Source organism: Amblyomma maculatum, chromosome 10, assembly GCF_055883805.1.
Source record: "Amblyomma maculatum isolate TAMU_Amacu chromosome 10, ASM5588380v1, whole genome shotgun sequence".
Taxonomy (NCBI): Eukaryota; Metazoa; Arthropoda; class Arachnida; order Ixodida; family Ixodidae; genus Amblyomma; species Amblyomma maculatum.
Genome location: NC_139353.1, coordinates 26,927,616 through 26,939,804, shown reverse-complemented (window position 1 = coordinate 26,939,804; position 12,189 = coordinate 26,927,616). Strand labels below are relative to the sequence as shown.

Genomic DNA, 12,189 nt, shown 5'->3' with positions numbered 1-12,189 from the left:
CAGGACCATATACAGGAATAATTTAAATAAAGAGTGCCCTAAACCTAGCGATGTACAAAACATGCAGTTGCAAATACCTCAATATCCCAACGTTGCTATCTTTCAAGTATAATGCGATGGCTCGGCAGATATGCTTAGCACAACTCGCAATTGATGGCAACTACTTTCAAGAACGACACTCCCGCCATTTTTCTTTTAATTGCTTATAGTCTGAGAGCAAAAACATTACCACCTCGTTTATTTTTTTCTGAGCCGGTGACCAATAATCCCCCGCACTGCTGAAACTTAGCGAGAACAAGTGCACGCTGACAGAGCAAAATTTTCAGCAAATGAATCGCTGTACTAAGGAGCTCACATAATCGGCTCTTTGTCATATTCCATAGTATTGTAGGATAGCCACTACAAAGCCGAAATAACTCTCCCCTTGCGAAAAGCACAGCTCCATTTGTTCGGACACGCGATTGTACAACAAATACTCGGCGATTATTCAAAAGCAGCCGAGAAGGACACATGGTGGTCTGTAGTTTTATGTTTCGTAGCCCTTATCATGCCGTAAGTCATGAACAAAGCAAGCGCCATTCGGCATGTGTTATGTCGCACAGAACCGCCAGGTAGCACAAAGTGAAGTCTATCTGTATTCATTGCTGGCTCGTATAGCGCACGGATACTTGAAACTTGACTCACTGTAAGAGATGCACTGCTTGCTTACAAAGAGCTTTCTGCTGCTTTTCATCATTGCTATGTATCAAGTCACAGCTTACTACTTTGATGAGGATCAGCATATTGTGGGTGGTATGGTTCAGCGACGAATCAAAGATCGAAGGCGTGGTCGCTACACACTTCGAGTAAGTATTTTACCAGCTATGCGTAAAATTGATATGGCTTATGGGTTTGGGCTGTGCCAGTAAGATAACGTGATAAATTAGTGACCCCGCAGGATGAATTTAATAAAAGGGTGAAGATAATTGCAAGAGTGATAGAAAATATGGCAGTGCATATCCGTAAAAATGTGAAATTCTTGCAGTTTTCCTTTGCAGCTTTATAATATGAGCTTCGGTGTTTTTATAGTGCAGGCATTCGAGGAAGACAGGCACTCCTATAATTCTGAGATTTCCTAAGCGTTTCCATGTACAGACAGAATAGTGTCACTCATCTTTCAAATCAAAAAGGAAAGTGAAAAACAGGGGATACACTGACTCTTCAGCTTTAAGAGTGTGTGACACAACAGCGTTCATGACTCCCGTATTAAGACTACGCCTAAGAATCCGCGTTCCTCTATGTGTACTTTGCTTGAGGTGTATTCCTTGTTGCCATACACTGGACCTCTATTATCTCACACTTCCATTAGCGTACAGTCATAGGCTACCATAGCCTGTGAAAGTGCACCCTACACAGGTATAAAGCTTTTCCTCAACCAAGTCGTGTGAAAGTGTCTTAGAGGCCTCACTCCAAAGGCTATGTGTCTGACTCGGTATCCAGGCCTCCGTGGGGAGTCCCATCTCATCGTCTGTAGCGAAGGGTAGTCAAACGGAATATCGTTTCTGGTCTTTTTCTTTTTCTCCCCTCTTTTTCTTCCCTTTAGCTCTTTCTCCGTCTTTTCCAAATAAAATACGGCTGCGATTTCGAGACACCACCCAATCCGTCGACCTGTCTGTGCCCGGCTCTGCAGTCAGCCAACGTTCATCTATCAGAGGCGTCGTAATAGTGATCACTACCTTTTAGCACCAACGAGAATGCCGACACCGGACTTCCACAATAGGGTATTTAATGCTACCGTTTTGAAATTGCCTTTAATAACGTTGCGCTTTCGAAAAATCAACTGAAAAAATTAGTCTGATTATTTTAGCAGCTGCTTCTTTTTCGCGTATTCAATGCTTCTTCCTAGACCGCTAAAACGCCCATACGTACATTCTTCAACAAACCCCCTCCCAACTATGAAAACAGAGACTCTACGAACAAATTCTTCCACTTGGCTCCTTTAAACAGCAATGCTTGCAACCGACCTTCATACATCAGCTCATACTTCAGCTCGATATGGCGAACAGTCATATATCGCCACAAACCGCATATTATATTCAAGCCACAAAACTCATTGTACATTTTAGAGTTTCGTCATTTTTAGTATTTTTTGAATATTTTCCGTCCAAAAAAATTATTTCCAAAGGCTGCGTAAGTAAGATCAATATATTTCATGCGGACGCGGAGTAATTTTCTAGTTGCATACGAGGCATAGAGAGGAAAATATGTGATTGTCGTATATTGCTTTAAATAAATATTAGGATATGGTTCGACCTGCCTAAACACAACTTTGTACTGCGCGTTTGCGCAGGCAGGGAATCTGTCAGGCAAATACTTAGCAGCTAGCAAAGTCAGCACCGACACGCGCGAGATCAAATTGAAATTTTTCGGGCATGTTTTCAAATGTGGAATGCCAAATGAGAACCCCACGCTGAAGCACTAAAATCGCTGACTTGTGTAGCGGAGAGAGCAGTACTAGCTTTATACGAACGAACCTAAACTTATTGGTTGAAATTAATAAAGGAGGCTCTTGTCTAGCTTGGTTCAATTTCACCATAAGCAATCTGATACGATCGTCGAATAGCTACGATATGCGAAGGCGAAAAGCCATGCTCAGTAACCATTGCTGAATTAGTACTATTGGCTGGACAGTCTTCTAACCCGGTATTGTGATGGTTACTTTACAGGTACAGTCATATTTTCATCGGAATATTTATGAAAAATCAATGAATCCGATGTACTACTGCCTTTATTCTCGAGCGTCTCTCATAGCCTGAGTCTCTTTGGGACGTTAAACCCCACAAACTAAACCAACTTTTTTTCTCGCTATTTGCTCCTAATACGTACACCCCAAACGACAAGGATGACTCGGCGGCACTAACAAGGCCATGGGCTTGCCTCCGCGTATCAGGTTCCTGACCCTTGTTCGCAGCTTGTAATGCTTTAAGTTGAAATTAGTCGTGAGTAGGTCAGAGGATGCACCGCTTATGCGAAATACCGTACACTCTTCGTAGCACCACGCTACTGCGTTTTGAAACAAAGCCAGATATTTTCTTGACACATAATCTTCGATTTTCTCTCTGTATTGTAGGTCGCCATTCAAGTGGTAGTAGGAGCAGCCATAAATCAAAACGTTTACTGAAATTTCAAACGTTTACGTTTCCCAACATTTAGCTTTAGTTTTGAGATTGAGGCACCTATCAAAATGTTTTCTCACTAAAAACCACTTATATTATTCATGGGAATAATCTCTCCATAAAAAGTTCCTAAGAATACAGCATTTAACCATTTTTTTCTTACCGACACCGCGGTCCTAACGTATTGTTTCAATGTTTGTTCATTTGCTTGAGAAAGCGTCACGACATGGATGCTTCAATTATTTCTTCTCTAACTGAAAATCTACAACTCAATATTCACGACCTTTTAATCATATAGCTTGTCATGCTTTAAACAATGACGGGGAAATGCGCCTTGAATTTCTTCTGATGTCAAATAACGATTAAATTTGAAATTTGGTGGAATATGGGAGGCCTGCGCCCTGCAGTGGGTATAGTCACGCTGAGGAGGATGATGATGATGAAATTGCGCGGTCTTGATAGGCTTCCAAGAACTTTTCTTTAAGAATGTTATGACCACCACTGCGTGCTGGCTTGTCCTCACAGGAAGGAGAGGCAATAGCACCAACGAAACTTTGCTTCCACAAAATTTATCTGTATTTTGCAATTACTACAAAAGCCAATAGAACACAGAGACTGGGGTGCTGAAGCTCACGTGCCTTTGGCGCGTTGCCGCCGTCTACCGGTTACCCTCCCGCTTTTGTCCGCACTCTTCTTGGCACTCCAGCACCATGTCAAGAACTTCGAGCGTCGACGAGGCTTGCACGAAAATGCCCCGGTCTGGCACCGGCTCGTCTCTCGTGCACGGCATTGCTCCCTTTTCCAGTACGACAGGAATGGAGGAGCAAAACAATGAAAACAGCAAGTCAAGCGACCGGTAGGTAAAACGAAGAAGCGTCCGTGTGCTGCGCGATGTCAGTGCACGTTAAAGATCCCTAGGGGGTCGAAATTACTCCGTAGCTCCCTACTGCGGCCCTTTTTTCTCTCTGTCCGATTTCATTCTCACCTTTCCTTACGGTGCGCTTCAAGTGTCCACAGTCAGGCAAGTTAAGTCAAGCAAAAAAAGAGCTCCCAAAATAAAATTGACTCGTCCCAAATGAAATGAGCTAGCAGAAGAAGTGTGGAGTACAAAATACCGGGGTGGGGTAGCTCTTATCTGCTCAGACCCTGACGCGCGTTTTTCTTTTTTTTTCCCTCGGCAACTTTCGGGTACAGGGGGATCGCTGGTGCCGGTGGGCTGAGATGTCCCCCTGCTTGTATGGACGGCGGTCGGCGGCGAAATACCGGAAGTGGCGACTCTCAGTGGGCTCTTGACGGCGTTACGTGAGCACCGTCACCTCCCTTAAAGAGGAATTCCAGTGCCCATGTTATATGGTTAGAAAGCCTACCCGTGTGAATACCACGCCAGCTCCGCATTCAAAACGGCAGCTTCTCGGAAGGTGTGCTCCGAGATGCGTCTGGTGGCAGTGGTGGTGGTAAAAACGTTTATTGCCTCTAAAAAGGCTGTTATATGGAGGTTGATCAGGGATCAGGCTTATTGCCCTTCTCCCCATAAACACTAGACCCTAGTACGGGACCCTAGTGGCTTCCGCTGCCGCCATTGCTCGTTTGATCAACTCCTTTTGGGCTTTGAGGTCGGAGCAGGCGAGTAGGGTCGCCTCCTAGTCCTCCCGGGTAGGGTTTGGATTGGATGTAAAGGAAGGGTTGGAAGGGTACACCTACACCATGTAGAAGAGTTCCGAGGACATTTCCCTACAGTCCGGGCACTCCCCAGCGAAGGCAGTCTCAAAGTGTTTAAGCGTCGCTGGGCACATCATGGTGTTCGTAAGGGGGCGGAGGAAGGCGCGTTCCTCTGCTCTCGTTAAACTTGGGCGAGGGTAAATGTTGTGTCTGTTTTGATACAGTTGAGTTATTTGCCTGAAAGTGTAGGCCAATGTTAATTCCTATTCTTCTGAGGAGGAAGGGGATGAGGTTGCCCAAATAGAGAGCCAGCGGTCGGTGGCATCTACTGCTTCGTTTCCTTCTTGCCCCGAATGGGCCGGAGCGCAGACTAGGAAGCGGCGAGATGGACTTGCTGCGTACCGGCTGTTTGCGGTATCCGTTAGGCCAGGCCCGAGCTGTTTTGCAGAAGCCGGTAGGCGAGGTAAAGGACCCAGCCTTGTTGGACGTTCCTATACGCCTCTCACGAGTCCGTTAAGATTGCCTTGGAATCCAAGTGTGCTGCTGCTAACACGATGGCGACCTCGTCTGCTTGTCTTATATTTCGGGCTATAAATGTGTGCCCGTTCACCGTTTGGTACTCGGCCTGTCACACGCGCTAAAGGCCAAAGCCGACCAGAGCCTACGTGTAGGGCTTGTTCGCCGTTGCTTCCTTCTTGCGCAGTAGCGAAAGAAAGTGGGGGAAAAGGGGTGCTAAGAGTCCCCTAGAATAGCTGGCCTTCATATACGGCCCCGATAGGGCCACCTGGACAGCAAAATTTATGGTTATCGTTTTGTAACCTCTGCTGTCTTTGCTCGCGATTCTTTCGCGAGCGACCAGCAGCCCGCAGCACCGTAATGTCAAATGTTTTACCTGTGGTGAGAGTGATCCACGCGTAGCACTATGTCAATGTTCTGTATTTTTATTAACGGAAGATCATCTCCATCCCACGAACCAATATATTCGTTGCTTTCAAGGGTTATCTTGTCGTCTTCATTGGTGGGGAGAATTGTTGGTATGGTCCTGGACAGGTTACAAATATAAGGGGTCTGGCTAAAAGATTGCAACAGAATCAGCGAAAAACGCACATTACCGCACTTACCTATTTCCAAAGTAAAAACCTAGTAAATTGTATTTTCTCACTTTGTCTTTTATATACCGTCGAGGCGCCGCTACTGGTTGTCGATTCACAGTGACACCTTCAACTTTAATTTTATCTTTAGTTTTCTGTACGCTAGTGCCTACAGAGAACAATATTCGGAAATGACTACCCACACGCTCTCACTCTACACCGGATAAATATGAAATGCGAAAGATTACGTGTACGCCTGCTCTAGCAGAAAGTATACCCGTACTAAAGCCTCCTTTGAATGGAAGGCTCCTAGATGTGCTAACAGAATGAGCACCTTTCGCGCATGAATATCGAAACTTCCTTCTTATGAACATCTTACCGCAGTACCAATTGCACCTGCATCTTTAAGTTTAATCCCAAAAAAAGGAAGGCCCAGAATATAAAAATGCAACACACCGATCAAGCATTTATGAAAAAAAAAAATTACACCATAACCACCGAATCCGAGAACTAAATCATGTGCCTCGTACGGTTCGCACTGTTGCTAGGTATCGTACGGCCCCACTGTCGCTGTGTAATGTATATGGATAGATGAGTTTCTATCCTGCTTCTGTTGTACAAAGAAACGCGCTGGAGTCAGTTTTGTTACAATTCTTTCATCGCCCACTCTTCCCCGTGCGATAATTTTGCAGCTACATCTCTCGTAGCATCATACATATTTCCGAACAGTTGAATACAGCGTTAGGACCGCATTGTATCGTTCGCGATATCCCAGGTGCTCCTGCAGCCTTCAGACCTACTCTCTTTTAAGACTATCCATTCGGCTATTGTTATTTTTCAATAGACGCGATGGTACATTCTCTCTGCTTTTCTCCGAAGTCTGTCTCAGCTTGCGCGAGTTCCCCTCAAACTCGATGTTACAAGCCCACAGAATGTATCACAAAAAAAAAAGAAGGCAAAGATTCTACCTTTCTGCTCTCTCTTAAATTAACTCACACATGTAACGTAACGACTGCAGATGACTAGCAACAATGTATATACGTCGTTTAAAGAGGTTGTAATTTTCTATAAATCATACATTTTAATGTCTTAGCGCTAGAGCGCACGTTTGCAGAAAACAATGATACCACAAAGTCTCTGCTTCGAGAACTCAGTGATGAAGTCATTTTTGTGACGTCATTCAAGTCTCCTAGCGAAATACCACCTAAGCAAGCAAAACAGTCTGGACGAAAGAGAACAAATGGAGCAGTGGAAATGAAAGCTCGGTTCTTTGGGTTGCGGACTTGTCGGCCTGTCTCTAGCTCATACAAAGCAGTTAAATTAATGCAATATTTCAGAAGCCCACCCCCCCGTAGAATACGTCATATAGCACAAAAAAATTTACAACATTATATTGCACCAATTGTTCGTACTCCGTGATAATTTGCATACTGAATGGGGCAGCCTCGTACCTATCAATGGAATTCAAATACTTCGCTGAAAAAAAAAAATAAAGCAACACATAATTTTTGCATTCAAGCCCAGGATACATGCGGCGTTTCTTTCCGCGATTTTCACGCGTCGAAAAGTGCCGCGCCGGCGCAACGCCCAGCTCAAGATACATGGAACGACGGAGCGGCGAAAGCTCCGCCACGGATCCCTCGATGCAAAAGCAGATGCATCAGCGAGCGAAAATAACCACATAGCGAGATACGTGAGAGAAGCGACGCTATCTCCTGTGTTAAAATTGCGAAAGGGTTCACTTCAACGCTACTCTGCTAAATGTAGAAAGCGTACATAGGTTGCACAATTATTTGGCGTGCTCGAACGAAGATTTGCGCCCTATTAAGAAACAGTCACAGGAGATCACGGAATACTCTGCAAAGTCTGCTTAATATGCATTATCAACATTTGTAGTGTGACTCACTTGTTTCGTAGCATTGTTTATGCGAGCCGCCTTGGCGCATAAATAAGGCTGTAATGAGGAACAGTGTAAAAGGAAGATTCTGATTCTCCGGACGTGTTCACATTAGAAGGATGGGCCGTTCATACTATCACGCTGAAATACATCCGAAAATTATTTATTTCTTTTACTCTTAAAATGGTCCCTTCGGTCACCTGTAGCTAAGTGTTTGTAGCCTGACAGAGCCCCATTTTCTCAGCATCTTGTGCAGTTGGCTATATAGCGTCACCTGCAATTGACGAATAAGCAAGAAATGTTTCGTTATTAGGAAGTCGATACATTCATGTAGATTTCTCTGAAAACGTCTAGCTTTGGTGTTCAGGTTTCTAATTGCAAATTCTCTTTCTGTGTTCAATTTTCTCTCACATTTCCACATTTTTGTTCATTGCAATGTAGTGGAGGTATCGAGGAGATTATTGCGAAAGCTCTGATGACTGTTATCCTGGACTGTGTTGCGTGCAACGTGCAACCCGCACCTGCCAGCCACTCTCTTGGTACGGACAACGCTGCGGCTTGGGTCAAATAAAAGGAGGATGCTACTGGAGGCACTGCCCCTGCGCATATGGTGAAGGCAAGTAGTCAACACGTTTTTTTTCTCTCACAGCTGATGCCCGGGTGAAGCCATTTGCAAAGTTGGCTGTACACATATTTTCTTTGGCGGCTTTTCTGTCAGTGAATCGATCGCATAGGAGTTGTAAAATATGGCTTTAAACGAACGCTCCATAGAGGTATAGAGATGATTCCACCTGCTTGTGACAAAACAGCAGTAGTTCGATTGACTATTGACATTTCGATTGACATTTTATTGACTATTTTTCTCCGAGTTACTTCATAATGCTTTTGGAACAAGTCTAGGCTTCCGTAGATGATGTCACCACCCTCCACTACCTTCTTGCAAAGCACATGCCGATTCCGCCATGTCGCGTAGTTATTGGACATTACACATGTTGTCCACCAATCATCTCTCGTCCGTTCACTTCGACAGCACCTGTCAACATGGCAACAAAATGCTTTAATAGGAAAGATATTTTCGATCCTGCATGGTCAAATGATCAAGCCAAACTGTGATTGTTCGGGCGAGCTTTTTGACGTCTTTTGTTCATTTTACCCATAGGTCAATCAGGAAGTAAAGTGAAAAACACAGGAGGATCACTTGTTTGTCGTTTATAGGTTCTTTCCGCTTCTCCAAAAGCTACCGCGTTTAGAGACTAGTGGTTCTGAAGGTGGTGTAGGCAATAACGTGAGTGCCGCCGTTGTCCTTTAATAACCGATTATCTATGTGTAGTTGCCATGTGTTTGTTCCCGAAAGAGAAATTTTCAATGTCCCCTCAGATGCTAGGTGTTGTCTGTCATTTTCATTCCTTTGAATGCGTTAGGACTGCACAACCACGCGCCAAATAAAGCGTTTTCTGCATGATGTTTCAGCACATACTAGTGTAACAAGGACTAAAGACGCACCTCCCTGCTGCACGATTCACGTCTTGCAAATTGGAACAGAGCGATACTATCCGTTGAAAAATTTCGGGAAACACATGAAAATGTGTAAAAAATTATATAGCGAAATGGATAATGTTATATCGCATAAAAATGTGATTAACGACAAGTGGTCCTAATCTAAGAGTCGGCATGCGCCCTAAGAATAGATGTACTTTTTCTAATTTGTTTATTTATTTATATGGAGTACCTACAGCGCCCTCACTGTGGCATTATTGTAGGGGGAAAACAATATTAATAAAAACAGACATATAGTACGCAATAAGTTCATGAAATGCGACGGCGATATACAATGATGCAATGTGCAATGTACTTCAAAAAAAAAAAAAAAAAAGAAACGAGAAAACCAGTGCGCTATGGCAAAAAAAAAAAGAAATTAAAAGAACCATTGTAGGAGAAAAACATGGCCAAACCACACTCACACATAAACTAAGAAAAATTTCAATACGACAAGGATTTAACAATAGGATTTAAGAATTATAAAGTTACGGAAAGTTTCAGTGTAGCTACAAATTAACAACTATAACAAAAAATATTGAGCTCATATTGACGTGTGGTTTTGCAAAGCGGTCAAAAAGGACGTAGGAGGAGCGGTAGCGACTCGAGCAGGGAGGAAGTTGCAGTCATGCACTTTTCGTGGGAAAAAACTATATTTGAATGCGTTTATGTGACAATTGTGCTCGCGCCCCTTTAGTAGGTGGTCATGTCGCTAATATTTCTTAATTTCTAACATACCCTGAGGCCACAAGCGGAAAAAATATTTGCAAAAAAGAGCGAAGAGTCACAGGACGGGGAGACGCAACACGCTAGCGATGCTGTGTAGGATGCCGTGCAAATACGTTGATATAGTTTAATCAGCCTTCGGAGGAGTTTTTTGTTTACCTCGGAGCTAGAAATCGGCAGCTCTTGGATATAAAATTCCACATTCACAATACGTGATTTCTTGTTCAAGGAAGAAATACTACTAAGACTGCCGCAGTTCCGTAAAACGGGAGTTGCACAGCATTTGACCAAGGAAAACTGACGCCTACGCTGCCCATGCATCTGACAATTCACTAAGAAACGAAGAAACGATTGTGGAGGCAGTAACATGCATGCAAGGTATGCCGTAGATGCACCCCAACAGGGGAGGGACTCTCTGCCACAACCAGTGTAAATGTGTTGCCTAGGAAGAAAAGGGGTTTCAGTTGAGTGTTTCACAGTTAAAACGGCCCTTAAAATAAAAAGGGTCTTATGACCTACAAAAAAAGTGTTTTGCCACCGCTGTTTTCACAAAGAGGCTCATTTATGCCACTCAGATGGGCATAAAATGCGTAAAAAACTTGCCGACTCAGTGCAGAGCTGAGCAACAGGTCTTCGACGACTTTTTGTGAAATGTGCAAGCATTATAACAAGCACATAAATGGCAAAAGATTTGTGTCGTTCATAAGACCGACGATCCTTTACTGAAAATCAACTCTTTTTGCTTCTGCTACAAACTGATGAGAGGTCCATAGGCGTCATAGTGTTATAGAGGTGACATGTCTATGAGTGCTAAAGCAATGATAATGAAGTAACGTTCAGTTGGAGAGAACGCGATGAAACTAGAGCGAGATTAGCGAGCACATGCTCGCTACAAAGGAATTCATATTTGAGTTATGAAAGGCGGCACATCTAGAGCAATAAAGGAAATACGCTACCTAATATCATTACAATATCAAATCACCCTCATGATTTACCTCACTTGACCGTGGCTATCATTTTTGTAAATTTGTGCATGTACGTACATGTGGCCAAGCGTCAAACTTACAATGGCGAAACGCACACGCACGAAAGTGGCGGTTCTGCAAAAAGAAAATTGTTATTGCGGTTAATCGCGAGCTGTGACGGGGGCATGTGTCATCCGCAGTCTTCATTGTCTCGCACTGACTAGTTGACCACATTCCCTACCTGCAACTTTTTCTTTCACCAATATGGCTGTATTTGACCTGAAACGACAAAGACGGAATCAACTAACATCAGCAAAGGCTTTGTTTGCCTACTTTGGTGTTTCGTGAGAAACACACTAGCCTAATTGTTATCTTTCATGATATGAAGGCATATGACCCGGTGGCAGGTAGTATTCAAGCTTTCTTTTTAAATCTCGGAAGGTTCTATGTTTAAATAGTCCAATAATTTCATCCGATAATCCTGCGTCATGTGCAAACCTGTTCCTGTTGAAGCTGAAAAAAGCATAATCATTGTTGATGCTGTAGGCTCATTATTTCCGGTTTGAATTAAACTTGCAAGAAAAATATTCTATGTTTTACTTCCTTTAGCCGATGATACCCTTTCCGCTGCGTCGGAGCTTGATTTCTAATGACAATTTTTCGGAAGTGAAATGTTAAGGGAGTGTTTTTGCTCCTGCTCTTTGAAGCGCCGATTTTTGTTCCAGCGTATTAATTTTATACAATTTTCCTTTTTGCAGACTTTTGTCAAAGAGGTGTTTGTCTATTGTAGTCACTAGTATATCGGAGCACCTGAATGAAAAGCATGACACCCAGGCCAGCACCAAAATCTATCAAAGAATGAATCGCGGGAGTGCTGAAATTAAGCTGCAAAATAAATGAAGCCTACAATAAACAAAGCCGAAATAAAGACCAACATCTAATAAATCTCACCACTTTGTGAGATTTGGGGGACGCCTAAATTTGTTTTTCTAGTCCATATATTCAGGGACAGACGTGATTACAAAATAGAGGGCTGTGAAAAGGCTTAATTATTTGAACTTAGCCCAATTAAGCCAAGAATCGCACACATGCCCTTAACCGATGTCTTACCAACTTTTGCGTTAGTTCGATAAATTCAGGAGTTGTTTTTAAGTATAAAA

General features: G+C 43.3%; 1 protein-coding gene across 2 annotated transcripts; it reads left to right on the top strand.

Annotated features, from left to right (window-relative positions):
* Positions 1-522: 522 nt before the first annotated feature.
* LOC146175951 (U-scoloptoxin(18)-Er1a-like) lies at positions 523-12,019 on the top strand. 2 transcript variants are annotated; one of them, XM_084582324.1, is made up of 3 exons: positions 523-845; positions 8,244-8,418; positions 11,788-12,013. In XM_084582324.1, exons 1-3 carry the CDS (start codon positions 693-695, stop codon positions 11,817-11,819), a joined length of 360 nt encoding a protein of 119 aa, XP_084438450.1. In that variant the 5' UTR covers positions 523-692; the 3' UTR covers positions 11,820-12,013. The 2 variants fall into 2 exon arrangements, with proteins under 2 accessions (XP_084438450.1, XP_084438451.1); XM_084582325.1 differs by lacking the exon at positions 523-845 and adding an exon at positions 3,814-4,011 and having other exon boundaries at positions 11,788-12,019.
* Positions 12,020-12,189: the final 170 nt, after the last annotated feature.

Bases quoted from the DNA above. Each gene is read 5' to 3' on its own strand.
- LOC146175951 (XM_084582324.1), top strand. From the start codon at position 693: ATGCACTGCTTGCTTACAAAGAGCTTTCTGCTGCTTTTCATCATTGCT. The intron at 846-8,243 runs GTAAGTATTTTA...ATTGCAATGTAG, and splicing joins GTGGTCGCTACACACTTCGA to TGGAGGTATCGAGGAGATTA. The intron at 8,419-11,787 runs GCAAGTAGTCAA...TCCTTTTTGCAG, and splicing joins CCCCTGCGCATATGGTGAAG to ACTTTTGTCAAAGAGGTGTT.